The 27,424-nt window shown below is 31.8% G+C and overlaps 2 protein-coding genes and 1 pseudogene across 3 annotated transcripts; all 3 read right to left on the reverse strand.

The window, feature by feature from the left end:
* Positions 1-4,928: 4,928 nt before the first annotated feature.
* On the reverse strand, positions 4,929-7,087 carry LOC114740338 (salicylate carboxymethyltransferase-like; annotated as a pseudogene).
* A 7,324-nt stretch (positions 7,088-14,411) lies between these two features.
* LOC114740339 (salicylate carboxymethyltransferase-like) lies at positions 14,412-15,378 on the reverse strand. Its single transcript, XM_028928467.1, has 2 exons — positions 15,007-15,378; positions 14,412-14,423 (listed from the first exon to the last, which is right to left on the reverse strand). The coding sequence occupies exons 1-2, from the start codon at positions 15,376-15,378 to the stop codon at positions 14,412-14,414; spliced, it is 384 nt and encodes a 127-aa protein (XP_028784300.1).
* Positions 15,379-21,846: 6,468 nt separating this feature from the next.
* Positions 21,847-26,131, reverse strand: LOC114740351 (E3 ubiquitin-protein ligase DIS1). 2 transcript variants are annotated; one of them, XM_028928492.1, is made up of 4 exons: positions 25,941-26,131; positions 23,932-24,161; positions 22,783-23,169; positions 21,847-22,396 (listed from the first exon to the last, which is right to left on the reverse strand). In XM_028928492.1, exons 2-4 carry the CDS (start codon positions 24,136-24,138, stop codon positions 22,076-22,078), a joined length of 915 nt encoding a protein of 304 aa, XP_028784325.1. In that variant the 5' UTR covers positions 24,139-24,161; positions 25,941-26,131; the 3' UTR covers positions 21,847-22,075. The 2 variants fall into 2 exon arrangements, with proteins under 2 accessions (XP_028784325.1, XP_028784324.1); XM_028928491.1 differs by lacking the exon at positions 25,941-26,131 and adding an exon at positions 25,475-25,617.
* Positions 26,132-27,424: the final 1,293 nt, after the last annotated feature.

A 27,424-nucleotide genomic window follows, 5' to 3' on the forward strand; every position in this document is an offset into this window, starting at 1 on the left:
TGACTACTGAAGAGTTGGATCAGCTGCAACAAAAAATCATCCATACCCTATGTCACATGGAAATGATTTTTCCTCCATCATTTTTTACTGTCATGGTTCACCTGACTGTTCACCTTGTTCATGAAGTAAAACTAGGTGGCCTGGTCCAATATCATTGGATGTATCCTATGGAAAGGTATAAATTTTTTTAGCTTTATTTATCATCTTATACTTTAGTTTATTGGATTTTTTATTTATATAATGTTTACTTAATTTATAACTCATTTTTTAATTATTCTTTAAGGTTTTTGGATAAACTAAAATCCTATGTTAGAAATAAAGCTTGGCCAGAGGGTTCAATAGCGGAAGGATATTCATGGGATGAGGTTCTCAATTTTTGTTCAAGGTACTTTGATGATATCGAGACATCGTACAATCGTCCACCTCGAGTTGATGAACACCCTCAACATGCTTCATCCACAACAAGCATTTTATTCTGTTCTATTGGTAAACCTGTTGGAGGATATGAAAATATAAAGCTTACTCCAAGGAAAAATTTACAGGCACATAGACACATGTTAATAAATTGCAGTGAAGTTGATCCTTTCATTCAGTAAGATAATCATTATAATCTCATATTTACCTTTCAAATTTTGACACATAAAGTAAAATTATTCATTCTATACTCATCTTTTATAAAGAGTTCAGAAGTCATGTGAAGCGATAAATACGAAGTCGTGTGAACATATCTGCAAAGGTGGACAAACGAGTCCATAGGGAATTTCCTGATTAGTTTGCATGCCAAATAGCAAATGACAACATCTCCCACCCATCTTATCTTTCTATTCTTACACTTTGTCCAATTGATCATGCACGTAGGTTTACACCGTATAATGTCAACGGATTTAAGTTTTGCATAATTGCACGTGATCAGGGTTTGCTTGCCCAGAATTGTGGAGTTTTTGGCACCTTTGGAACTAGGAGTTATGCAAGCAACAGTGATAACAATATGACTTTTGGGGGTGTCCCATAATATGGGAAGCTGGTAGACATTATTGAATTAAATTATAATGGCTCTTTCACTGTAACTCTATTCAAGTGCTCCTGGGCAAACACCACAACTTCACGTGGTATCATGACTGATGAATTGGGCATAACATCTGTCAATTTCTCAAGGCTTATTCACACTTGTGAATCAGAGGCTGATGAGCCATATATACTTGCTTCAGAGGCATGTCAGGTTTATTATGTGGAAGATGGAAAACATAAAGATTGGAATATGGTCATTCATCTCAAGCCTCGAAACCTTTATGATATGGGTGATGGTGATGAGATCAACTACGACAGTGAGCCGTTCCAACCAGTTAACTTGGATAATTATTTCGCTGATGGAGATGAGAATTTAACCCTTCTCAGGTACATATTATTCAACTTAAATTTTTATTAACTATATTTCTTATATATGTTTAAAATAAGTTTGTTTTTACCCTTTCTTTTTATTTATTTTTTTAGGGATGATGATGAAGACTGAAATGTTCAAGAATCTTTATATTTATATGTCATTTTCTTACCATAAATATGAATGTATTTCAGCTAAAATATAAGTATATGAAATTTTATTTATTTTATACATTATTAGAAAATAAATTACTCAAAATGACCTTTGTAGCGGTTCAAAAAACCACTGCAAATTTAAATATTTGCAGCGGTTTTGTCACAATCGCTGCAAATGCATGAGTTTTGCAGCGGTTTTTTTCCTGAACTGTTGCACAAAGGTTTAAAACTTGCAGCGGCTCTTGATAACTGCTATTGTAACCACCACAAATTTAAAACTTTTGCAGCGGTTATCATCTTAACCATGGCAAATTTAAAATTTTTGTAGCGGTTTCATAACCACTACCGTAAGCGCTGCAAAATTCACATCTTTCTTATAAATACACCCCAATCTACATGCCATTTGCTCCCTTCTTTTTCTCTTCTTCTTCCAACTTCCCTCCTTCTTGTTTCACTTTGCTTTCTGTTTCACTCATTTCATCAGGTAAATTATTAAATATTAATTTAATATATTTCTATTGTTTTACTTTTATCAATTTTATCCATTTTTTTAACTTTTTTTCCTCTTCTTTGCAGGCTTAGATCATAACATATTTTTATCTTATACTCCCTCCGTTCCTTATTATAAGAGACAAATAACTGAATTACGTTGATCAAAAAAACAGTTAAAATTAGTTAAGAACAATTAATATGTAAAAAGTATAATTTTTTTTCCAAAAATACCCTCATTAATAAGGAGAGAGAGCATGAGAGAGAACAATAGTAAATTCTTAAAAGAAAGAGAAGTGGAAAGGAGTGAGAGTGTTAGTTGGAGACAATAAATATGGGTAAAATAGGAAATCAACATAAAAAAGTAAAGACAACTTTTAAATGTCTCTTATATTTAGGAACATACTATAAACATCAAATGTCTCTTATAATAAGGAACGGAGGGAGTATAAATTATTTATTACAGACGAAAATAATATTTATTAATTAATGATAGCACATTAGGATCTAAATTTCTAATAAAATATACAAATTACAAAAAGGCTATATATTATTTATATTTTTAAACTAGTCATAATTTTTAAATATTTGGTGAATGGAAATCTAAATTATGCAAACGAAAAAATCAATTACAAAAATAAATAAATTAATATTTCTTAACTGATAATTTATACAAATTTGAAATTAAAAACATCTGCAGCGGTTCTATATAACCACTGCAAAATCGAATTAGCAAGAATTTGCAGTAGTTATCAAAAACCGCTGCAAATTTGAAACCAGCAAGAATTTGTAGTAGTTATGAAAAACTGCTGCAAATTTGAAGTCATCCTAAATTTGCGACGGTTTTCAAAACCGCCGCAAAATTTTATTTCCGGGGAATTTTTGGCTCCACACTTGCTACAGTGAAGAACCGCACCAAATTTAAAAAAACCGCGGCAAATAATCGTACTTCTAAAAATAGTTGCAGCGGTTCTAACAACTGCGGCAAATATTTGCCGCAGTTCTGACAAAACCACTGCAAATTTTTGCAACGATTTGACCTCATTTATGGCAGTTTACCAGAACCGCTGCAAATTACATTTGCGACACCCATTTTAGTAGCGGTTTTGAAAACCGCTGTAAACGCATCAAAATAACCGCTGCAAAGTACTCTTTTTTTTGTAGTGACAGGATTTTTTGCATTACTAATTTCACTGTCAGTAAATTTTTTATTTTATAAATTTAAAATATCACATGGTAGTTGTTGGTTCACCGCGTGCCCATCATCATGAGCTGCAGCGTCATTGCCAAGTTCAAATCCTTGACCTCAAGCACACATACAGAAGCTTTTGCTAACTGAGTTGAGAAATATGTACAAATTGAACTTTTAATGCAAAAGTGTGTATATACATAATATTTCAAATAAAAAACACAGATAAATATATGTAAGTTGGTATATTGTTATATATTTCTATTTAATTTTTTATTTTAGGAAAAAAACTTATCAATAATTAATATGTTTTATTCAAAGAATTTAATAAACTAGTGGGTATATTGTGTATCTTATTTTTTATTTGTATTTATAATATTTGCATTTTTATTTATAAATAATATATTGTTGAAAAGTTATCATATATTATATTTTAATTTTAATATTAAATACTTAAAAACAATCTTTATATATTTATATTATAATTTGTGTGACAAATTAGTCACACAATAGTGATGGAAGTTAATGACAGAATTATTCTGTCACTAATTCTAGCACCAAATGTTTTGCTGTAGGAGTTAGTGACAAATGAACAATAAAAATTAGTAACAAAATTTTTTTTTCATTAATTTACATTCCCAATCCTACAAATTAGTGACAGAATTTAGTAAATCTGTCATCAAATTAGTGACAAAATAAAATTTCATCATTAATCATATTTTGTTACTAAATTCCATTACTAATATTAACAACAAAGTGTATGATGAATTAGTGTCAGAGTACAATTTTATCACTAATTTCCTATTTGTTGGCAGTGTGGCTTTCTCTTTTTAATTTAGAAGAAAATTAAAAATTTCTTTGTCTGTTTCATCGAAGGGCCAGAATGTAGGCTTGAAAATTGTAGTTGTGTTTGACATTGTGAGAGACAGGTTCCATGGCCCATCCCCTTTAAAGCCAAATGTTAAACGATTTAACTTGATGCGTATGATATTTTTGCACCATTTCAAAAAATTTCATATGTACATTTGCATCTAATAAAAGTTTATTTTAATACTTATTTTATATATAATAATTAAAATACTAGATTATTAATATTACTTTTTTCATTATTATCATCATTAAAAATAATTATCATTTCAGTTTACAAAGCTAAAAATAAAAAATTGGATAATTAATGAGTGTAAATTGATGATAAGTGCCAAATTTAAATATTGGCAACATATAAGATTTATGCCACTGACGGACTGAAAAGAAGGGAAAAACAATATATCCCTTGAAGGACATGAAAAGCTAGACGACCCTTTGTTCTTATTTGCACCAAAAAAAAAAGGTTGCATGAAAATGACCCCCTCTTTGGAGCCTATTTAAATTTAACCCAAAATACTCATAAATCTCAAATGTGGGGCTCACAGATATGATTTCGCCCTTTTCATGCTTCTTCATCTAAACTCTTACAATCGACCCACACCGGAAAAATCTCTTGACGCTGCACTATCATCAAAAATTATAAGGATGCAAAATTAATTTAAACTCAAGATTACTGATAAAACAAAAACACACAAGAAGACTAAAAAATAGTATTCCTCCGATCTTAAATGCAAGACTTATTTTATATCGTAATTGTATTATAAAATAGGTCTTACAGAATAGAGGGAGTAATTTATTCACTCACATATAATCACCAATATATCATGGAAACATTTATCCCTTGGTTGCTTCAAGTCGTCGTTTTGGTCAAAGATATTGCGACATTGAGCAAAATGGGTTTTTCCTTAGACATACGATCAGCTAATATACGTTGGTAACGATGAAAAACTTCATCGATGATAGCTTCTCCAAAGTGGCTCACAAGAAGTGGTTCAGCCACAGCTCTCACTAATTGTGCGACTTTGTATCCATCACTATTAATGTCGAGTTCATCTTCACCACAAGCTGCCTTCAAACTTCAAATACCTCCAAGTGATTCAAACTGAAGGAGCGAGCCTTCTTTTTCAATCTCTAATTTCAATTCAGATGGGGATGGATAGTACATAGGAATGTTGAATGAATCAATCTGATCTTCCTTTATGATTCCCTACACCACTCACCAAAACAAATTCTTTTATCATGAATTTTTTTTTGCATGCATTTCGAGGAAAAGTGTATGTTTAAAAATATAGGGAAAAATTAATCAATAAGTCCCTGTAATTTTATCTAATGTTTAATTAAGTTTTGTAATTTTTATTTTTTTTATCAGGCCTTTATACTTGAATCTATTTTTAATTAGGTCCCTGTAATTTTTTTGGGAGAGTTGGAATGAAGTTCTAAGTAAGGAATGTAATTACTAAAAAGTTTTAATGATACCAGAATAGCTTGTAATAACAAGTTTCAAAATAATAAATGACACTTGTCATTAAGACTTACTGGTAATTATTTTCTTTCATTGGGATTTTATTGTAATTCTCTTTAATTGTTTTCCTTTTATCAGATCCTCATAACTTCACCTAATTTTAAATTAGTTACTTGTAATTTTTTTTCCATTTTTATTAATCATGTAAAAGTAACAGGATCTTATTAAAAATTAGATGAATATAAGGACTTGATTCAAAAAAAAAAAAAGGAAAAAAAAACAGCAAGACCTTAAAACAATGGGGAGCTTATTGGGGTCTAGAAATTAATTTCCCCAAAATATAAATGGTCAAAATAGAAAACATGTGTGTGTACCTCCAAAACCATGCCATTGAGTGCCTGAGCTAAAAGTTCCCAAGCGTAGCAACATACGTTGCTTGATGGAGCACTGCTTCTTCTTCCTTGGAGTGTAAGAGCCATACAACCTCCTTCAACAAGCTCTCTAGCACGACATTTCAGAAACAAAGAAAATTCTCTTTGAAATTGGTTGTAGTAAGCTTTATGAACATTATAAGGGCTTGTCCTTCCCATGCAAATATTTCCCTCATTGTTTTCTACACCTTTGGGAACCTATATGCGAATGAAATGATAAAAATCAGTAACAAAAATTAATAACCGGTATTGAAAAGAAAGTGATTTGATATACATACTTGAGAAATCCCGTGAAGACTGTAGGAGGAATGAACAAAATGCAGAGAATTAGAAGGAAGAATCCTGCCATAAAAAGAAGCAGGAAGGCCAGTGATGTGGCCAGTGATGTAGCACTGACCAATCCCACCACTTAAAACATGACTGCTTAGCTTTTGTTTGAAGCAGTCAAGAGACTTGAAAATGTTTTTGAAGTCATTTCCGGGAAGATCATTCAAGAAGATGATGTATTCTGGAGATTCATGGCTTAGCTCTCTACAAAGCAACTTCACAGTTTCGATGAGTTCACAAGTCATAAGCAAAGTGTTTGGTCCTGAAGAGCATCCCAAGTCTGCAATTGCTAGGCTTTTATGGAGCTTTTCTTTGTAGAAACTCCTTACAGCTTCATCTCTAATGGGCTTTGTTATGGAAAGCACCTTTTGCTGTTCCCACACCAATCACGAAAACCAATTTTCAGTAGTATATGTGGTAGTCTGCTGAATATTAAATTTAAGAGCTAAATAACTAATTTACAAAAATTAAAGAAATAAGATGATTTAGTTATTTGTGTAAAAAAAAATGCTAGTTTCGTTTTAATTATTTGAAATGAAAAATGTCTCAATGTATGAGAACCCATCTTTAATATGTACAATTACTAGGAATAATTTAAGGAAAAAAATTACAAATTTGAGAGATAAAAAGATTAAGGTATTGTATTAAAGATAGAAGGGAATAGTATATTTTATGAATCTTCTTATGCATTTGTGGAAGCTTACGCACACATACCTGTAACAAGGAATTGTTGGCATAACTTGCATCTCCGGTGCTTCCATTCATGCGCAACACTTAACCCACATCCATATTCTTCTCAGATTTATGTGCTTCTGTATATATATAACTATATAATATATGTTACTCGCAGGGTCAAATGGTTAAGGGAGAATTACAATGAGGTTCCAAGCAAGGAAAACAATTGAAAAACAAGTCTCAAAGGTTGTCATTTCCACTATAAGATTTGTCATTATAAGCTGCTCAAGTTGTTATTAGGACTTTTTAGTAATTATTTCTCTTCTTTAGGACTTGTTTATAATTCTTCCAATCTTCAATGTTATTTGTAGTGACTACGCCAAAACAGGTGGAGATATACATAAGGGAGAGCGGTGATTGAGAGTCCATAAAATGAGTGGTTCTTGTTATTTCCCATTGCGAATTCTTCTTCTGCGATAAGGGAGGGCGGTGATTGAGCATAACATCAGTCGTACAGTTGTTGGCTGCCGCCATTCTTTTGTTTCTATGCCCAAGAATCCACATATCCTGCTATAAACCCTTAAATGTGAAATAACTGAAAAAATGGGCTGCACATTTTTCTTGATTTTAAGGTCTATTTTATTCAGAATAATCAAAAGTTAACCAACTAGAAAATAAAAAGAATCAAGTACTCCTCCAATCCTTAATATAGGATCTAATTATTAAGTTGATTTTGATCCTAAATATAAGACTTATTTCTTATATTTATCAATTTTTCCTAAATTTACCATATAGATACTCCCTCAACCATAATCAAGTAGAAGAGAAAAAGAGGATATTAAGGAAGATAATTATGGTGTTTTATGAAAAGCATGTCATATTTCTTATAATTAACTAACTTACCTAACTTTCTTAATCTAATCAAATTAGTTAAATAGGTCTTATATTAAGAACCGGAGGAGTAGTTTATTACAAAATAGATTGAATAAATTAATCATATTTAATAAAAGTGAAAATTGTACCCACTGTCTTTTTTTTTTTTTGGAAAAATTTCTAGATATAGAAGGTTCCGGTACTCTCTGGGTTTCGTACGTAGACAAAACTTGGTTAGGCATGTCTTGTCAGTTACAAAATCTTAATGAGGGGACTTTTTCTCAATTTTCCCCAAAAAATAATTTATTTCATTTTATTATCAATTGTTAACCTTTCACTGTTTTTTCTTGCATGTATTGGTTGTAAAGGGAGAATTGAAGGAGAGAGAGAGAGTGCGTGGTAAAAATGATTTGCAAATTTTGTACATATCGAGTGCAACTACTTTAATTTAGATCCTTCTTATTAATAAAATTTTCGATGCAAAAATTTTTCTCAATTCTTCCTGAAAAATAATTTAATTCAGGTTATTATTAATGGTTATGCTTTCGCAATTTTTCCTCTCTTTGCTGGACACGTTGAAAAGAGGGAAAAAAGAGAGGACTGAAAATGATTTGTAAATTCTGATTGTACATAAAGAGCAAGGAAAAAGGTGAGATAATATGTTTAAAAAATTTTTCCTGTACACATTCTTTTATGACACCAAGCTCAAAAACTTTCATCAATTTAAGATATATTTAATAATTTAACTGTTATTTTTTCAATTCGTGAAAATTAGTTGATGAAAGTGACTTGTAATAGAAAAGTAAGCGGTGTAGTCATATTCATACTATTAACAGTATACTCCTCTGGTCCTATTGGCATTTCTGGTATATCTCATACCCATTAAAAAAAACCTTAAATTGTATTAACTTTATTTTAAAATATCTAACTTTTTAAACTTTACCCCTATTTAATATATGCACTTTCTATAACAATCTATATTATAATAAATGAAAAAAAAAATATATTCATACTAAAAATTTAATGACGTGACTTATAAATAGGATCAAGAAAAATCTTATCTCTCTGTTTTGTACACAGGATGAGAGTAGTAGCTGATGTGAGGAATTGACAACTTACGGACATACCCTTTAGGAAGCATCTGGTGTTGGGGACAATGAATCAGCGTCCGCGAGCGTTGGTTTGATACATGTGTCATTAATTGTTTTGCATGGGTTTTGGCAGCCTCTTTAATTTGTTGGTAGGATGTAATCAATTTCATTAAAATAAAATGAAACAATTATCACGTCACCAAAAAAAAATGAAACAAATATCCGACCAATAAACACAACCACCATTTGTTTAACTCAAAGAAGCATTAAAAAGGGGTTACTTGTTAGTTCTGGTCAACAACAATTAGGAAAAAGAAATTTATATAAGATATTTGCCAGGCTAGCAGAAAAAGTTTGATAAACAAATGACAGGGAGAAGGGATGAGAGAAATGAGTGGATGAGATATGAGGTGAAAGAGCTTGTAATGAGCAAAAGTATTTAGGAGAACCACAGGCCAAAAGTTAGTTCTGAAGTTGAAGAGCCGAAAGCCTTATATGGGTCCTCTTTCAAAACAACCTTCCTGACGTGTGGGATTCATAACAGTGGTTATATATCCTCTTGATTTTTTAAATCCATATATACATATGTGTACGGACCTATACACTCGCTCTTATGTAACTTATGCTTTATTTGAAGAGAGAACGGGAGTGGTAGATCAAACAAGAGAGCGCGCAAATATTTCTGCGATGTGCATGATGAAATATTTGAATATAGCATATGCTCTCATATGTTGCACAAGCTTCATTTCACATTTCAATAGTGTCGGAATCACCTAACGAAAGATAATATACAAATAGAATAATAAAATTGGTTGAGTCATGCCCCTGAACATTATTTTTAAGAGTTATTCTAGCACACATCAAAACAGCAGCAACTCCTTATAATTGAACAAGCCCTTCCTACTAGCAGCAAGGGAACAACACATCAAAAATATAAAAAAGATGTAATAAGCAGAAGATTAAATGAAGGGGGAAAGAAGAGCTCAAAAATTCAAGAGCTTGGTGCATTTTTGGCTAACTCCAGGCGCTACCTATTTATAGGCAGTAGTCACTCAAATTTCTTGAGAATTAATTGATGTAGGACTTTATCTCACACCCGCACATAGCTCCATGTTAAATGAGGCTATTTTTCCAATGTGAGAGTACTTTTTTCTTTTGACACACCCCCATATAAACACAATCATTCCCCACATGTGTCAAAAGGACATCATTTGCTAAGTTACATGTTCATGAAATATTTGAATAGAGCATATATTTCTGCAATGTGCGAATATAGCATGCTCTCATATGTTGCAAATGGTATCATTTCATATTTGAATTGTTGGTAATAATTAATATTGAGATTCGAGGTTTTGGAGAGTCATATTTGATCCTTGGATACTTGTTTTTCCTTCTTGCTTTAGGATACCAAAGCTTGGTTGGATTTTAATGGTTTGGGCTGAGGGTGTGGTAGTTGCATATAGTTTCATCACTCCTCGGAGGCCTAAACAGCATGAATTTTGGGCGGAACTGGTGTTATTGGTTGGGTTGGACTTCAATTCACCCTTAATGGCCCAGGCTATTTAATTAGGTTTTTCTACCTAATTATATATAAATGAAATCAGAATTTAATTTACTATCACATCATATTAATTGCAGGATTGTTAATTAAGGGGTAAGCAATAAATATTTCCTAAACTTTGGAGTATGTCAATTTCCTAAATTATAGAATGGGCAAAGTTTTCTATAATATGAGAGTTTCCATCTTTTTAATATCGTCCATCTAACACTATAAATAAGATGTGTCTCACCCCAACCCAACCGTTGATTTTTTCAAGACTAAAATACGTCAAAATATATATTATACAAACCTTCCTTTTTGTTTTGAGATTCAAATTCTGTCTACCGAACTATTAGTTAACCATTAAATCATAATATTGATATATTATTTTGACCAAAATACCCCTTCTTAAAGCAAATATTACTTAATAATTATTATTTAGTCACATATGATATATCTTTATTTCAAATTAAAAAATAACTTTAATACATATTTTAGAATTTTTTGCTACACTATTAAATCGATTACCATATTATAAACTTAATTAAGTTTATAAATATCAATTTTTATTTTATAATAAATTTAAATGTTTAATATCATTTATTTATTAAAACTTACTTGTAATGTAATTTTTTAAATATATATTATCTGAAAATATTTTGTAATTATATATTTTTTTAATTAAATTATAAAGTTATGTGTTAATTTAGTAAATTTAGTAAAAATATTAAATAGATTATCAATAAATATTAATATTAAAGGATAAACTAGAGATTTAATATAATGAGGGTAAAGTAATAAACAAGATTTACTGTAATATGTTTTTAATTAAAAATATACTCATAGAATCCTTTTAAAATATTCTTTAACAGTGTTAATAGTTTGGACTAAAATATATTATTAAAATAAAAGAAAGGTCTATGTAATTAATGCAAAATAAAAAGATAGTTAGAGTTTGTTTTTTTTTTTTCCCAACTATCTTTTGCTCTCTCTCTCTCTTTTCTCTGTGTGGTGCATATCTTATCTCACTCTGATTTAGCTTCAAGTAATCTAAAGCCCTGGATCTGCATCAAAACCCTAGTAGTGTAAACTCCCAAATCTGCACCCTCTACGTACGTTCTCTCTCAATCCCCTTCCATTATTTGCTTACAGCCTCCATAGATAGATCTTATTTTAGGAACTTGAACCTTGCAAGTTAGGAAAATTTATCAGTTTTATTTTGTTCCCATTTTGCTGATTTGGCCGCCGTGAAGTGCATATTTGCCGCGTCCAGATTAATTTTTGAACCTTACAATTAGAAAGAGGCTAGCACAGGATTTAGGTTCTTTATTTTGTTATTATGTCAATATCTATGAGGCGTGCATTAATTTGGTGGACTAATTAAAATCAGATTGATTCAACAATTTGATATATTGGCTTGAAATTAACATTGACTGAACAATTTGATTTGGCTATGACCCTTAACATTAAGGGGGGGAATTCTAATCCCATCTTTCTAGTCATAAATATAAGAATTAGTTTATAGCGCAATTTACACTACAAATTAACTCTTATATTTAAGACTGGAGATAGTAATTGATTTTTCATTTATTTTCTTTAATTAAGAAACAAAACCATATTTATTTCTACTTTAATTTCTTGTGCTTCTTTATTTAAAATCTTACATTGATACACACAGTAACACAGAAAACTCCTTTAACATTCTAGACATGTCACAACTTATTACAACATTACTTAAATTAAACACTAGATTAATTAAAATCAAGCACACACAATTCTCTCAAAAGAAAGAAAAACAATAAACACTAACTGAGAGAGATATATAATGCATTATTCGATACCCATTCCCCAATATTTATATTAGAAAAATATAGGCTGCCTTCTGATCTTCAAATTGTTTTGGTTAAAGATACGACAATATTGATAGCTTGAACATACGATCTGCTAAAATATATTGGTAACGATGAAAAACATCGTCAATGATAGCTTCAAATTGTTTTGGTTAAAGATACGACAATATTGATAGCTTGAACATACGATCTGCTAAAATATATTGGTAACGATGAAAAACATCGTCAATGATAGCTTCTCCGAAGTGGCTCACAAGCATAGGTTCAATGGCAGCTCTTACAAGCTGTGAAACTTTGTATCCACTCTGATCATTGAGTTCTTCACCACATGCTGCCTTCCAACTTACTTCAAATACTTCCAAATGATTCAAAGTGAACGATCCTTTCTTTAAAATCTCTAATTCCAGTTCAGACGGGGATATGATGGAGTGTAAATAGGAATGTTGAATGAATCTAGCTGATCTTCCTTTATTATTCCCTATACACCCCATACCAAAACAAAATCTTTTGTCATAAATCTTTATTTTTTGTATATATTTCAAAGAAAATTGTCAACACTCAAAAACAGAAGGCTTTTTACGCTGAGATCTTGCACCGTGTAGAAAGAAACTGGTGTAAAAAGTGTGTACGATGATATTTGGGATAATTAATTTCCAGGTCCTTATAGTTTCATATGATTTTTAGTTAGGTCCTTATAAAATTTTTTCTTTTTATCAGATCCTTTTACTTTCGTGTGTTTTTAATTAGGTCCTTTTATCTTATTTTTTTCTTTTTATCAGGTCCTTATAATTTCACTTATTTTTTAATTAGGTGTTTTGTATTTTTTGAAAAATTATTTATTAACTTTATTCTTTAAAATTAATTTCATTTTTAAATTAATAATTATATAATTGGACAAAATAATTAATATAATCATTTAGTAATTAATAAATAATCAGAATAAATTGTTTTCATATCTGATTTCGATGGTCCATATTTTATTTTTTTATTTTTTTGAAATAATTGTTTTAATTGGAATAAAATCTCAAATAAAAATAATTTTTAATTATGTTTTCAAAAAAAATTTATTTAAAAATAATTAATTAAAAATTTTAAACCCAAACCATCCAAGTCAGATCTAGATGGTCCAGATTTGATAAGTTTACGGTGTTCTTTACCTTGATAAGCACCCAAAGTGGATTCGTTCTTTTTTAGGGAGTAATTAATTAGAGTAAAATGATTTTCAACACTGATTAAATTAACAACCGGTGTAGAAATTAAAATATGCATAATAATGTATATACGACGGAGACCATGTAGAAATCAAATGAGCTCGCAGGTCCCTCCTTGCTCATAACAATATGGATTAAAACTCAAGTTTACATTCCATCTAGCATGTATTTGCAATAACCGACTCAGTTAATTAATCATCCGATGCTAAACTAAACATGGTGTGAAAGCAAACAGCCGAAGTCGTCGCTCCAATTTTCGAGTCCATGTTTGTGTTAACCAAGCTTCTCTTCGCATAACTAATAAGGCGGCCCCCTTCCCTCACTTTTTCACGCATTTTAGATACTGCGATTCTTAACTTAACAATTAATTAATTAATTTGATTAGATTAAGAAATTTGTTAAATTGGTTATTTATAATTAATAAGTGTTATTTTTTTAAAATATCTTTACTAATTATATGTATTAGCTAAAACTACTATTTAATGAAACTTTTAATATATGCAACTACTATAGGACTATTTTGAGAAAAATAGATAAATATGAGAGATAGAGTAAATTGAAGTCTTATATTTACAACCAAATTGAATATCAAACTAGTTCATATATTAAATATTCAAGATAGTATTAATTAATAATTAAAATTGCTTTATAAAAAAGGATATTAATTAAATGGGAATTTTATAAATTCCTTGAAAGTAGACATGGGCCCTCCTCAACCGTTGAACTTTTTTGCTTTTGAGCAACACTGGGATGAGATTCTCACGAGTCCCCACCAAACCAACAGTACGTAGGATTGAGAAATCCCTTTGAAATTGGTGGAAGTATGCTTTTTGGACATTTAAAGAGCTTGTGCTTGCCATGCAAATATTGCTCCTAGTCAGGAACCTGTACGTAGGAATGAGACCAGAAAATTTAGTTTAGAACAGGAAAAATTTATACCTAGCTATAATAATATATGAATATTTTCTCGACAAATAAAATTTTAATAATCAATATTATATCAATATAAGTATAAAATATAACAAAAAGTCTAGAGACTTGTTGTGAATAATGCAAATAATTTTACATTATGTGCAAATGCAAAACAAGCAACTTTAAATAAAACTAATTAAAAGTAAAGGGGGAAGGAAATTTTAGGGAGGCATAACAAGTCTTACCATTCTAGGTAGAGTTGGTTATATAAATCATACGATATCATTAATGTTAGCCAAACGGTTCTAATCAATAACTTTATTGAACATTCTCTTTCATTTTTCTCTACTAGTTTTTAAAGGACTCCTTATCCAACAAACTCTTTATACATATCCAAATCACTTCAATGATTTTATACTATTTTCTCTTCAGTGTCACGCCAACTCTTCCACATATATAGGGGCATGTTATGTGGCCAAAAGTAAAATCAATAATCTTAATAGTAGCAAAAATATCATGTAGTTATCTTTAAAATATAGTGACTAAGCAAACTTACTTGAGATGTATAATGAAGGCTGTAGGAGGAATGAACAAAATATAGAGAACTAGTAGGAAGAATCCTGCCATAGAAAGAACCAGGAACCCCAGTGATGCAGCAATATTGATGATCAATCCCATCAACCAATGGATTTGATGTTAGCTTCTTTTTGAAGCAATCAAGAGACTTGAAGATGTTGTTGAAGTCATTGCCAGGAAGATCATTCAAGAAGATGATGTATTCAGGGGATTCATGGTTTAGAGCTTTGCAAAGTACATCCACAGTTTCAGTCAGATCAAAAACCACAAACAAAGTGTTTGGTCCACAAGAACAACCCAAGTCTGCAATTGCTAGTTTTTTCGGATGTCTTTCTTTGTAAAAGCAAGTCATGGCTTCCTCCCTTATGACCTTTGTTGAAGAAATCACCTTTTGCTGCAAGTGAGTGTACTAGTAGTATATATAATGCATGAATTTTCAATAGCTTCTTGGAAATATGCACGTAATTTGAATCTAGAAATGGTTCGATGAAGCTAAGGGGTGTGCGGGTGGGTGTGTGGGTGTGTGTTACCTGTAACAGAATTGTGAGCATAATTTGTTTCTCCAACGCCTCCATTCGTGTGCAACACTGAAGCCAAGTTCATTCTCGCTCTAGACTAATAGGGGGAGAGAGAAAGCTAAAGGTTCAACAATTATTAAGAGATTCTTAGTACTTCACAATGAACAAAGTTCAGAAACCTTGCATACTTCTTATATTCCTCTACATGGTCCCCCTTTTTATGGCAAATTAAAGTTTGTCGCCATCACTTTCAAACACTTGTTACTTTAATTTTTCTCAATATTATTATGATGCCATTATACATTTCGCACCCAAAAAAATTTATTAAAGTTTTACATTAGCTTAAAAAGTTTTTCTTGGTGGTTGTGATTAATATTAAAAGAAACAATACAAGATGTACGTATAGTAATATGTCAAAGAATGAATAAATCTAGATTTTATAACACTTACAAATATTTTTATATAATTTACCTCTTGAGTCTAGACTATAGCCATCAAGCTTCAAAATTTTGAATTTTTGAACAAATAAAGTTCATAATGTTGTTATTCATATTATATTCTAATTCAGGCCCCAAAAAAATATTATATTATAATTGATTTTTTTGGTTAGAAAGAATTTAAAAAGTAAAATTTCTAACTTTAAATGACTTTAATGCATATTTAGGATCTAAAGATGTGCTTTTTCTAATTAATTTCTTTTAATCCTAAGGAAATTTGCTTACGAGTTTTTTCTTTCAAATTTCGTTTGAAATTTTCACAATAAGGTAGAAGATAAGTTTATCAATGATTTGATCAAGGTTTGTGTTGAATAAGAAATTGTTGAAGAATTTACTAACAGAATGAGCCATTGACAGATATAACTTTAAAAAATAAAGGAACATATTCTTTTAGTTATATAATTTCAAAAATTGAATATGGATATCTCATAGCTATAGCATGGTATGTTTTAATTTAGACAGACAGACATGCATACATACAATTTGTTGGCAGAAGTGCATCTTTAATATTCATTCAACTTCACACAAAATTTCATTTTGATCACGTTCAACTTCACACAAAACGTTCTTTACTCTTGTAACATTGTTTTATAAAACAAAAAAAATATCAACATTGAATTTTAAATATTGAAAAAAAATTATTATCAAATGCTAACATGTTAAGTTTAACTTTTGAAAATAACAATGGCTGATATTAAAAAAAAATAGAGACAAGGGGTTTAAATATCCCAGAAATATTCATGAAGGAGCACCCAACACCTAGAATTTTTTTTGCTCTTATATGTCTTGAAAATTTTATTCCATAGCATTTATATCCTAAACTGTTCTCCACCTTTAAGTTTGACTGTTAAAAACACCAGTCAAATCACATAATCTAATGATAGAACTGTTAGGCGGATAACGGTCAGGATATTTTTGGTAAAAAAAATTAGGACATATAAGAGCTAAAAAAACTTTCAGGTGATAGGTGCTCCTTCATTAATACTTTCAGCATATTTAAAAGCACCTTATCCCGAAATATTATTTCAGATTACCAGTGTTATAATTAAAAACTATTGCTTCATAATTTAGGTGAATAAATAGATTTTCCTTCAATTACTATAGTCCATGCTTTGCTTTGTAATGGGCCCACCATATCTAAATATCTCAAAATTCATGGCTCTGTTCCTCACCTGAGAAGTCTTTTTAGCTCAATGGTGTACGATGTGAGTCCCAAAACTACCCAGGCAAAAAAATTCAATGCACACTTTCATTCTTTCACATCAATGTCTTGCACATGTTTTTCATTTCTCTGTCATTTTCCACACCAAATGAAAATGACTTTTCACTTCACTCTTACAGAGTGATCAAAGACTAATCTATGTGCCATGCATCATGAGGATAATCCCCCCCGCCCAAAAACTATCTTTATTTTATGGCCAATACTATGTCCACGCACAATATCGTGTGTGTGTGTGTACAATTAATTAATTACCCCCAACAATCTTGAACAATAACATCGATACCACCAAATTTTTTGAACATATTTCTATACATTATTTGATTTTAATATACATATCATATATGTTTTGATGCATGTCACAAATTTGTTGTATGCATCTTATGTTTATATTATGGGTTTTTATATTTTGTTTAATTTCAGGCTAAAAATTAAAAATTCTTCACACTTCTTCCTTGGATAATAATCCTTTTTTTCTTCACTTGTCTCACACCACTTCAATTGCCTTTGCGTCTTTTTTCACACTGCTTTTTGCTGTTATTTATAAGATTAAAAGGTTATTGAGACTTTTAATCGTGGAATATGTGTGATTTAAAAATTAACAATATAACATATGTTAACGATTTCTTTCCCATTAATTCTTTGTTTGAGGTTTGAGAAATCTCCTATTGAAATATTTATTGCTCAAAAGTACTTAAAATCTGTCTAAGAGCTCGTGTCTACTTCAACAAGTATAACTCTTTTTCAACTGTATGTGCAACTTATATTCAACTATATGTAAAATAGAAGAATTTTAATATAGATGAATATATATTCCACACAATTAAAGAACGGTTACATTGTCTCAATTCAAATCTTCTTGAGGGGGAAAAAACTTTTAAATAGAGACTTTTGAACAATTTTTCCTAATTATATTTGTTTTTATATGTTTATGCACATGAAATTATGGATTTTGCTATAGAATTCTAAAAATGGAAAGGATATTTTGCAAGAAAATTAACATTTGAACAGATGTCTTCTCGTCAGATATTTGACGAAAGGAGAGATAAAAAATTTGATCCACTCATGATGAACATGACCATCATGTCAAAAATCGAAGAGCACAATGCGGAATCAGCAAGAAACTAGAGGAGCGAGGGATCAAGTTGTTGACAATATATATTGTTCAGTTTTCAAATTAAATATTCATCATAATTGTTTTTTATTAATAATTTTATAACTTAAGGATGTTATATAATAACGTGTACAATTATATAAATTTTCCCCCCAAAAAAAAATCACAATGTGAAACCTTGTATCCAATCTATTGAGAAAACATTATAAATAATATATAATTTGTACATGTCCACATTGAGTTGTTAATTATGCACTCATCCAATTTATTGACAAGTTGACTAGGCCAAATAACAAGTTATGAAAAGCAATTTATATGAAGTTCATTTTTTGTGCTTAAATGACGTTATTTCCACATTTTATTGGCAAATGACAAGTTGATTCAGCCAAACAACAAGTTATAAAAAGCAATTTATATGAAGCTTATTTTTTATGTTCAAATGACATTAGTTTCAGATTTCTTTCGCGATTGACAAGTTGAGTAAGCCAAATAACAAGTTATAAAAAGCAATTTATATGAAGTTTATTTTTTGTGTTCAAATGACATTATTTTCATATTTCTTTGGCAAATGACAAGTTGAGTAAGCCAAACAATAAGTTATGACAAGTAATTTATATGAAATTTATTTTTTTTTGTTCAAATGACATTATTTTCAAATTTTATTGCTAAATGACAAGTTGAGTAAGTCAAATAATAAGTTATGAAAAAAATGTATATGAAGTTCATTTTTTTGTGTTCAAATGATAATATTTCTAGATTTTTTTGGCCAATGACAAGTTGAGTAAGCCAAATAACAAGTTATCAAAAGCAATTGACAATAGTAAAAAGCCAAATAACAACTATGGTAAGTGAAATCATAAGTCTGTGAATGGGTTCGTCATAAATTTCAGAACACTAAATGGATTTATATTGATGCTATTTACAACTGATAAATACTGAATGTTAACATTGCTCTACCCATAAACAAAATACCAATATTTTCATATCATCATGTCATGTTGCTGCGATCAAACTAATCAATCTTCAATTACATTACCATGAAAAATTACAATAATAGTAAGCCAAATAACAAAAAAACCATAGGTGCTTTGACAACACCCAAATTTTGCAATCAGCTTCAATATAATTTTATTCAATCAAATGAATCATTTACATAGAGAAATCAACACCAACAACCTCTTCTCTTTCTACCTTGACGTTAGTGTTTTACAACTTTAACATTCAAAATGATAAGATCCTGATTCCCTCCCTCCACTACACCACTTGAGGCTTCACACTCAAAGTAACAACCATTACATCCATCCATTTTTCCTCCTACACTCTGTCATTCGTGACATACCTCACCCCTATCCATTGCAACTAACCCTACCAAAATCGGAGTTTAACAATCTAACTACAAAATCAGAAATATCAACCTCCAACTAATCAAAAGCTCCTCAAACTACCATATTCCATCATCAACTTCACCTCTCACTCATTCTATACCCATAACCCAGCAACCCACAATACAACTCACCACGTTGAGAACAAAATCACATTCCTCATCTTTGTAGGTAGAGAAGAAGAAGAGTTTAGTTAGAAGCACTACTCACTTGATTCTCAAGTTTGTGCAATGCAGATATTGTCTAATCTTCTTTTTCTAAAAGCTCTCCCGCCAATCTCTAGCTTCATTATTGAATCTGAGTAACTGAGGGGTATTTTAGTCTTAGGTATAATTTGCTAATTGCAATTTAAGACCTGGTCTCTCCATACAATTTAACTTCTTCAAGTGTGCGTCTCGTAATTTTAATAACTGATGGGTCTTTTATTACCATTTTCCCTATATTTTACTAGAAATACAAAATACCAACGCTCGATCATTTGTCTTTGGTCCAGCCCACCGACCTAATCTGGCCAGTACACCCAAAGCAATGCCGAACCCAATCAAGCAATCCAATTAGACCACATCTTTTCCCATTTTTTTTTTCAAAAGGAAAGTACCAAAAACAAAAAGGAGGAAAAAAAAATACATCCAAGTCATTATGACTTAACTGAATAACATAGAGATGATGGAGAGCGGAAGGGTTTAATTCCTGTCGATGTGGAATAATTCTTCTCAATACGGTGAATCAAAGTTCAATTCTCACTGGGAGGAGTGCCCGTAATCTCTGGATTGCAAGCCCGTTTCTGGACAGACTACTGGGCGGGAGAGTTGGGGCCACTGCACAACTTTCCATACGGGCCAATTCCTGATGAAGAACTTCCTTGACGGATATGGGAATTGGAAAGGGGGTGAGTTAAAGCAATTGCTGCCACAAAAAACATACCGCCATAGATTGCACAAGTCCCAACGACCTCGAATGCTGCACATAGGTGTGTTCGGCATCTTATGATGAAAACCCAGACTGGGACCTTGTATGGAAATGGCCGGAATCTCATAGTGCCAAGCCACCTCCAAGAGCACTTCTATAATTGCCCCTTTGATACTTGGCTCAAAAAGAACCTTCGCTCCAGGAACCCGAACCCTCCACTGTTAGAGCACAGGAGTCCTGTACAGGACGATACGCATAGGCTGATCCCTGTTTCTCTTCGCTTTTGTTTTGACTCTTTTTGTAATGACTCTTTAGTACATATTTTCTAATTAATGAAATTCCTATTCACTCAGGGGGGATAAAGTCCCCAGGGGCCTACCATCACAGGACATCTAAACAGGTCACAGAACAGAAGGCAACACATAAAGGCCTGTTTGGGATTACGTTTGGGCCTCCAAACATGCATCCCCAACGGAGAAGCAACAGGCAAGCTGAAAATGGGTGTTTGGGGAGCACGTTCACGCAATCTGACTTCTGCCACCCAAATGCACTTCTGCCATAAGTTGAAAGAAGCTACTTTTCGGTGAGGGTGTGCGTTGCAGAATACCGTTAGAGGATTAGGTGTTAATTTATTAATTGTGCGGCACACGTAGCCCAACATCTTAATATTAACATACTAATGTTAGTGGACTCTTTCTCTAATATATTACAGGCGTAACTTCATGAATTTTGCGACAAATATCAAATGTCTTTGAGGGTGAGGAGGCAAGGCCAAAGAAGCAACTAAATTAAATTTCCTTATTTTTAATAATTTTATTTTCATTACTTCTTTAAAAATGATCACATTATATATATAATTTCTTTCTAATAATAAATTAAATTTCTTTACTTTTAATAATTTTATTTTCCTTACTTCTTAAAAAAGTCACATTATATATATCTAATATTAGATATGTACTATTTAATAAAATTTATGTCTTTTTAAGTCATTTTATATCTAAATTACTTTTATCATCCAAACAAGTTTTAGCTTCTCAAACTGACTTTTTTACAAAACCCAATCCAAACACAAATCACTTTACACTATCTAACTTTTACTCAATCTGACTTCTGTAAAAATCATATTGGAAAAAAGTTACTCCTGCCACCGCTATCCCAAACACACCCAAAGCAGCTAAAATCTACGTCTCTATTCATGAATATCATCATAATGAGATCCATATTACAGACACTATCCTGTTCATGTGTTTGACAAAAGGAAAAGCAAAGAGTCTTTGCCTCGCCTCCTAACTTACCCAAAAAAGACAGTACATGAGCAGAACATTCATTCATACCACTTACTACGAGAAATAGGCTGCACTACAAACTATCTTTGATCTGCTAGCAACATAAAGAATACCCATATCCCAATCACTGTTCTTTCCAAATTCTCCCCGTAACTCTTAGCTTCAATTCCTTCCTGTCTCCCCCGGAAAAGAAGAGGGCCATGTTCCTTTGGATGATAAGCCCGTCAAAACTGTCACGAACTTTGCGGTGGCTGTCCCTGATGCTTCTAGGCACGCCCTGCCATGTCATCTTCCTCCCATTACCACCAACCTCGAGACTGTAGCTATAGTTCTTTGCCTCATTATCATCACCCATAAATCGCAAGAAGGCTATGTAGACTGGAGCCATCCCCAGCTGAAAAGCTTCGAAGTGTAGACAAAAATATTGACCAAAGCAACTGAAGACCTATAAAACCAAGGTGAAATCCAACATTCAATTAACACAAACTTTACACAATAATAAATGCGCCAATCCAAGTATCAATTTATAAAGTGCATCAATAATGCACTTGTACAGGAACCTCGGATTTTAATTTTTTAGGAAGCTAAAATTTATTGCACCTTAATTTTACAATGTTATGGCAATTCCACATAATGGGTGTTAATTTACCAAGTGCTAGAAAGGTGCAAGGCTAATTATCTCAAATTCTTTTTTTATCACCAATTAAGACAAGTGCACATCCAACCACAAAGGAAAATTACACAACTCATCGTTATGCTCGTGAACTTACAAGGCCAACAGAAGGCAGGGCTAGGGAAGAACAGACTTGGAGTTGGGAAAGAATACTGTACCGTAAGCATCCACGTGGCGTTTTCAACTTCTTGTGGGTTTGATTTGACATAACGATGATTAAAAGTGCTCCCATTATGCATGTCCACTTTGTGATCATCTTTCAAATGGGCCACCAGAAAAGGAATATCACCAATGACACTGCATTCTGAACCAGCATATGGACAGTTATATGGTCTATATGCACATTGAGATTCATGCTTCAGCTTGCAGTAATAAGGATATATGCCCATGCACCCAAAGGCCTGGTATTTACAGGGAAGTTCCAAAGATGCAGCCACCTTCTCCAATGCCAAGCATCTAATATTGCCGAGCTCATGTCTACAGGTAGGACACCGGTTGTGGACCCTGGGTTTGCAACCTGAACACAAAGTATGGCCATTTGAACACTGCAACAAGGAAGATTTTTTACAAGTTATTAGTAAACTTCCTTAAAAAGAAAATCTTTTCTTGGGCATAGGTATTTGACAGAAAGCTGTCAACAATCAAAAATTAGCAGAACTACCATGTAAACAGAAAAATAAACAAGCTCAGTCTCTTCAAGTTTAGGAAACTCAGATGTTCATAGAGACATCAGTGAACCAGCAATCCGCAAACCCCAACAAAGAAAATGATTACAAAGAAGTTTGCATTCAAGAAGGTAAGGATTCTTTATCATGACCAAAATATTCAACATACAACAGTAGTCATGTTCTATATTAAAATATAAACAATGGAAGTATTTTACTTTCAATGACTAGCACATTTAAAAGGCATTAGATACCACTTTTCAAAATGAAGACCACCCCAAGTCTGATCATTCATTCGTGTACGATCCCCCTTTCAGAAATAATTTTATCCAGCCAATACTGCAGTCCCAACAAAACAGGATTTCTGATTTAGAAAAATAAAGAACACTTTTGTCCAGTGAACTATAGAATGGATACTTTTACAATCATGTGTTGCTCATGATTATAAAATGCCTCAAAAACAGTTTGAGTTTAGTTTAGGCTACGCATTCCCTTCTTAATCTGGTTTTTTCTTGTACCTAATTTTTTAAATTTGAGAAGAACGGATGTAGTAATTCTCTCGAACCAACATTTTTAAATTGCAATCACATACTATATATAGAATTCAAGATATCAACAATGAACATCAATTGTATAGACAACCTGGTGGATTGGAGGGTACATTGCATTCAAACACACGGGACACTCTAAAAGTTCATGAACACTGCTTGTAACAGCCACATTAGATTTTAGTGCAGTTTGTGCAGGATCATTCACAAGCTCAATGATATCCATTGGCTCTTCATTTGAAGGAGGATCAACATCAGATTTGCTTTGTATATCATCAAAGAATGGATTGCTAGAAGCCATGCCAGTACAGGCAACCACCAGGCCTACGTTGAAAAAAAGAAACAAAAGTAAAAGGAAATTAGTGATTCAACCAAAATCCATATAACCTTCATCCTCATCCTCGTTAAAATTAATATCCTAACACAAGCTGGGTCCATGACTCATAAGCAAAACAACATTCATCACAAGGCATAAGCCAGTAGCATATTCTGTCAACATTTTTGTGCCTCCAAGCAAAATTATTTTCACAAGAAAAGCCTGAACCATCAATAATCCTAAGGCTATCCCAGAAATGGAACCAAGGATACATCATTAACTAGGGACATCGATAACCGTTAGATCTAGTTGTGAAACACATTTAACCAGCTCTTAGTATAGACTAATAACTTTTTCCATTATTCAACAGTCTTTCCTTCTATCAGCCATTCAAAAGTTCTCCACAATTTTCAACTTTTACTACCAAACCTGAGGAATTTTGGCAGTGTATTGCAATATATCCTTCTTCCAGGGGAAGAGGAATCAACCAAACAGTACCAATTCAAAATGCAATCATACAAAAGAAAGTCAGAGTTCAATTTTATAATTTCCAATATTTATTGCCAAAAGCGTGATTAATGGAGTTAAATCACACACAAAACACAAGCACTTCAAAAAGTTGTCCAACACCCATCAAAACTCAAGTCCCATGCCAAGTTTCAATTTCAAATTCTAAATTCCTAGCATACATGTTCAATACAAAAAAGCATTCTTCAGGTCAGAAAAGCATCATCAAACTATTACTACAAATCCAAAGTGTATGAATACTAAAAAGAACTCAGAGTAAACATAGAGTACGTATTTGGTCCAGGGGTGCAACAAAAACACAAACAGGCCAGAAATAAATTTAGTAGTGTACTAGTGACTTCATATCTCCCATAAATCAGCACAAAAGAGATAATTTTTTAATTGTGATGACACAACAAGACATGTGAATCGGAACACATTATCATGCAGATTAGCAAAAACAGGTGTGGACACCATCACAGCAATGTAAATACCGTTTGGAAAAACATGACATGGTCTCTATCCATGTCCTTATGCAATTACAGAAAAGATATTGCATGGAGAGGTGTAAAGCAAGAAGAACCCCTCTCTCAGATGCATAGAAAATTTCAAACTGTAGTCTAAAGCCCAAACAAGCTAAGTTTAGGAATCGAAACTACAAATCATGATATTCTGACAAAGGAGTAGTGAGCGAAACGACCAGCACTCATCAATTTCACAATGGCTATGGGGAAAAAAAACGCACACTTTAAATCATTGCAGCCAGTCAAATAATAAAACACTGTGGCAATCCATTTCATGAAAAAGCACGTACACAATGAAGACCACACAATCGTCCTAAAATGCATGAACACAACCGGTTCCGTCAAATTGAAGTGGCAAAGACAAAAGCAGCCATATAGATGAACATTGACCGAATCGCGCTCCACCAGACGTTCAATTTACCAAGCAAACAAAAAACGAAATAGAAGCAATGAAGTAGATTAAACTGCTTCAAAAGAACAAACTGTTCTAACCAATCACATGCCAGACTTAAACCCTAACCTTGTGGCCAAAAATGCACAGTAATTCCGACCAAACCAGCAACAGATCTACGAAATAGAAAGTCAAAACCGGAACAAATCAAGCAGGGGTAGAAAAACAAAATAAAATGAAAAATAAAAGGAAACTCGTAACCACCGGAAATCAGAGCAAGGCTCATGAAGAACCAAAGACAGGAAAACGAGGTGGGGAACAGAAGCGCGCCTGGAATATACGAGAGAAGCAGAAGAGACAAATACCTAAAATGATGACTTGATCAAAAGGCCATTGCAGAGAGAATATGAAACGAAACGCAGGAGATTGGGTGAAGAGAGACAACGAAAAAGAAAGGAGCGAAGTTGGTAGACGACCCCGCGGCCTTTGGATGAGGACACACTGTAATAATTAATAAGAGCAGGCACGAGTGCGCGTTCCGAGTGGGAGAAGAACTTCAAATTAAAGAGAGAGAAGAGAGAGAGGGGAGCGTATGAAAGAGGAGAAGGAGGAGAGAGGCTTTTCTCGAGAAAATAAAAGAGAAAAACGGCTGCTTGCGCTTTTTATGTTCAAACTTCAAAACAAGGTTTATGTATTAAAATTAAACTCAGTCAAGTCACCGCATTCACATTCTAATGCCGTCTAATATTCAACTAAGCATAATAAATAAATATAAAAGTGTGGTCAGAAAATAGATTAGAATCTGATATTTTAGTGATTCAGTACTCTATTAAATATATTAAATAAGAAAATAAAATATTAATAAAATTATAAAATTAATTATGAAAAATAAGGATAATGATAGTAAGAAGTAAAAAAGGTATAAATATTTATAATTTAAAGTAAAAATAATCATGAGATTGAAAATATATAACATATAATTATTAATACAGATTTATCTTAATTTTAAAAATAATATAAGTATGTTATAATTTATGATAAAATATTTTTTAAAATAAAAATTATTTATTAGCATAGAGTATAGATAATAAAAAATTTCACTTAAAAAATAATAAATTTTTTGTAATAAAAAATGAAAATAAGAATGAGATTCAAAATATATTATATAAAATTGTTAATAATGATTAATATTACATTAATATTAGATTTTCAAAAAAGGGAAATTAATTAAAGAACAATAAATTTAAAATAATTCAAAAAACTGAAAATATTCAATTAATCTAATATTTTAAGAAAAATTAATGAAAAGCAAACAATTAGTATAAGTTGATCAATCGTATTTAATTTTAGGAAATTATAGGTCACCTTTCAATATTATAAAATTTAATAATTTCTGAAATTTGACTACAAAGAAGAAGACAACAGCAACATTAGCTGGTGGACCCACTCTTGAATATTTTTCAATGGAAAAAGAAAATATCTTATTAAGCTCATTGGTGTAGAGGGTGACTTTTATCTTCCTAGCTCATTTTAAATTTGAATTTCATTTGCGGTGGTAAAAAAAATTTTGAAATTCACTGGATTCAAATGTCAAAGAGAAAAATAAAGTACAATCCCATTCTTTACCCTAAACAATAAAAGCACAATAAATAATGTTAACTTTTGAATAATATTTAAATATTTAAATAACTACTCATCTTCCTTGTTTTAAGAAGAGAGAGGTAATAATTAAAAAAAAAGGGAAATGGAAAAAAATTCAAGAGCCATTATTAAAAACCCAATAAAACGAGCCCACACTACTATTTTTGTTGCCAGTGTTGTATGCTGGTCACTAATGTTTGGACTGTTC

The sequence above is a fragment of the Neltuma alba genome, unplaced genomic scaffold, assembly GCF_004799145.2.
Source record: "Neltuma alba isolate B1F8T4 unplaced genomic scaffold, ASM479914v2 tig00003123_pilon, whole genome shotgun sequence".
Classification (NCBI taxonomy): domain Eukaryota; kingdom Viridiplantae; phylum Streptophyta; class Magnoliopsida; order Fabales; family Fabaceae; genus Neltuma; species Neltuma alba.

Coding starts and splice junctions, on each gene's coding strand:
- LOC114740339 (XM_028928467.1), bottom strand. CDS start 15,378: ATGACTTGCTTTTACAAAGAAAGACATCCGAAAAAACTAGCAATTGCA.
- LOC114740351 (XM_028928491.1), bottom strand. CDS start 25,508: ATGCATTTTAGGACGATTGTGTGGTCTTCATTGT. Junction 23,170..23,931: donor TGTACCCTCCAATCCACCAG/GTTGTCTATACA, acceptor TCCTTGTTGCAG/TGTTCAAATGGCCATACTTT. Junction 22,397..22,782: donor ACGCCACGTGGATGCTTACG/GTACAGTATTCT, acceptor TTGGTTTTATAG/GTCTTCAGTTGCTTTGGTCA.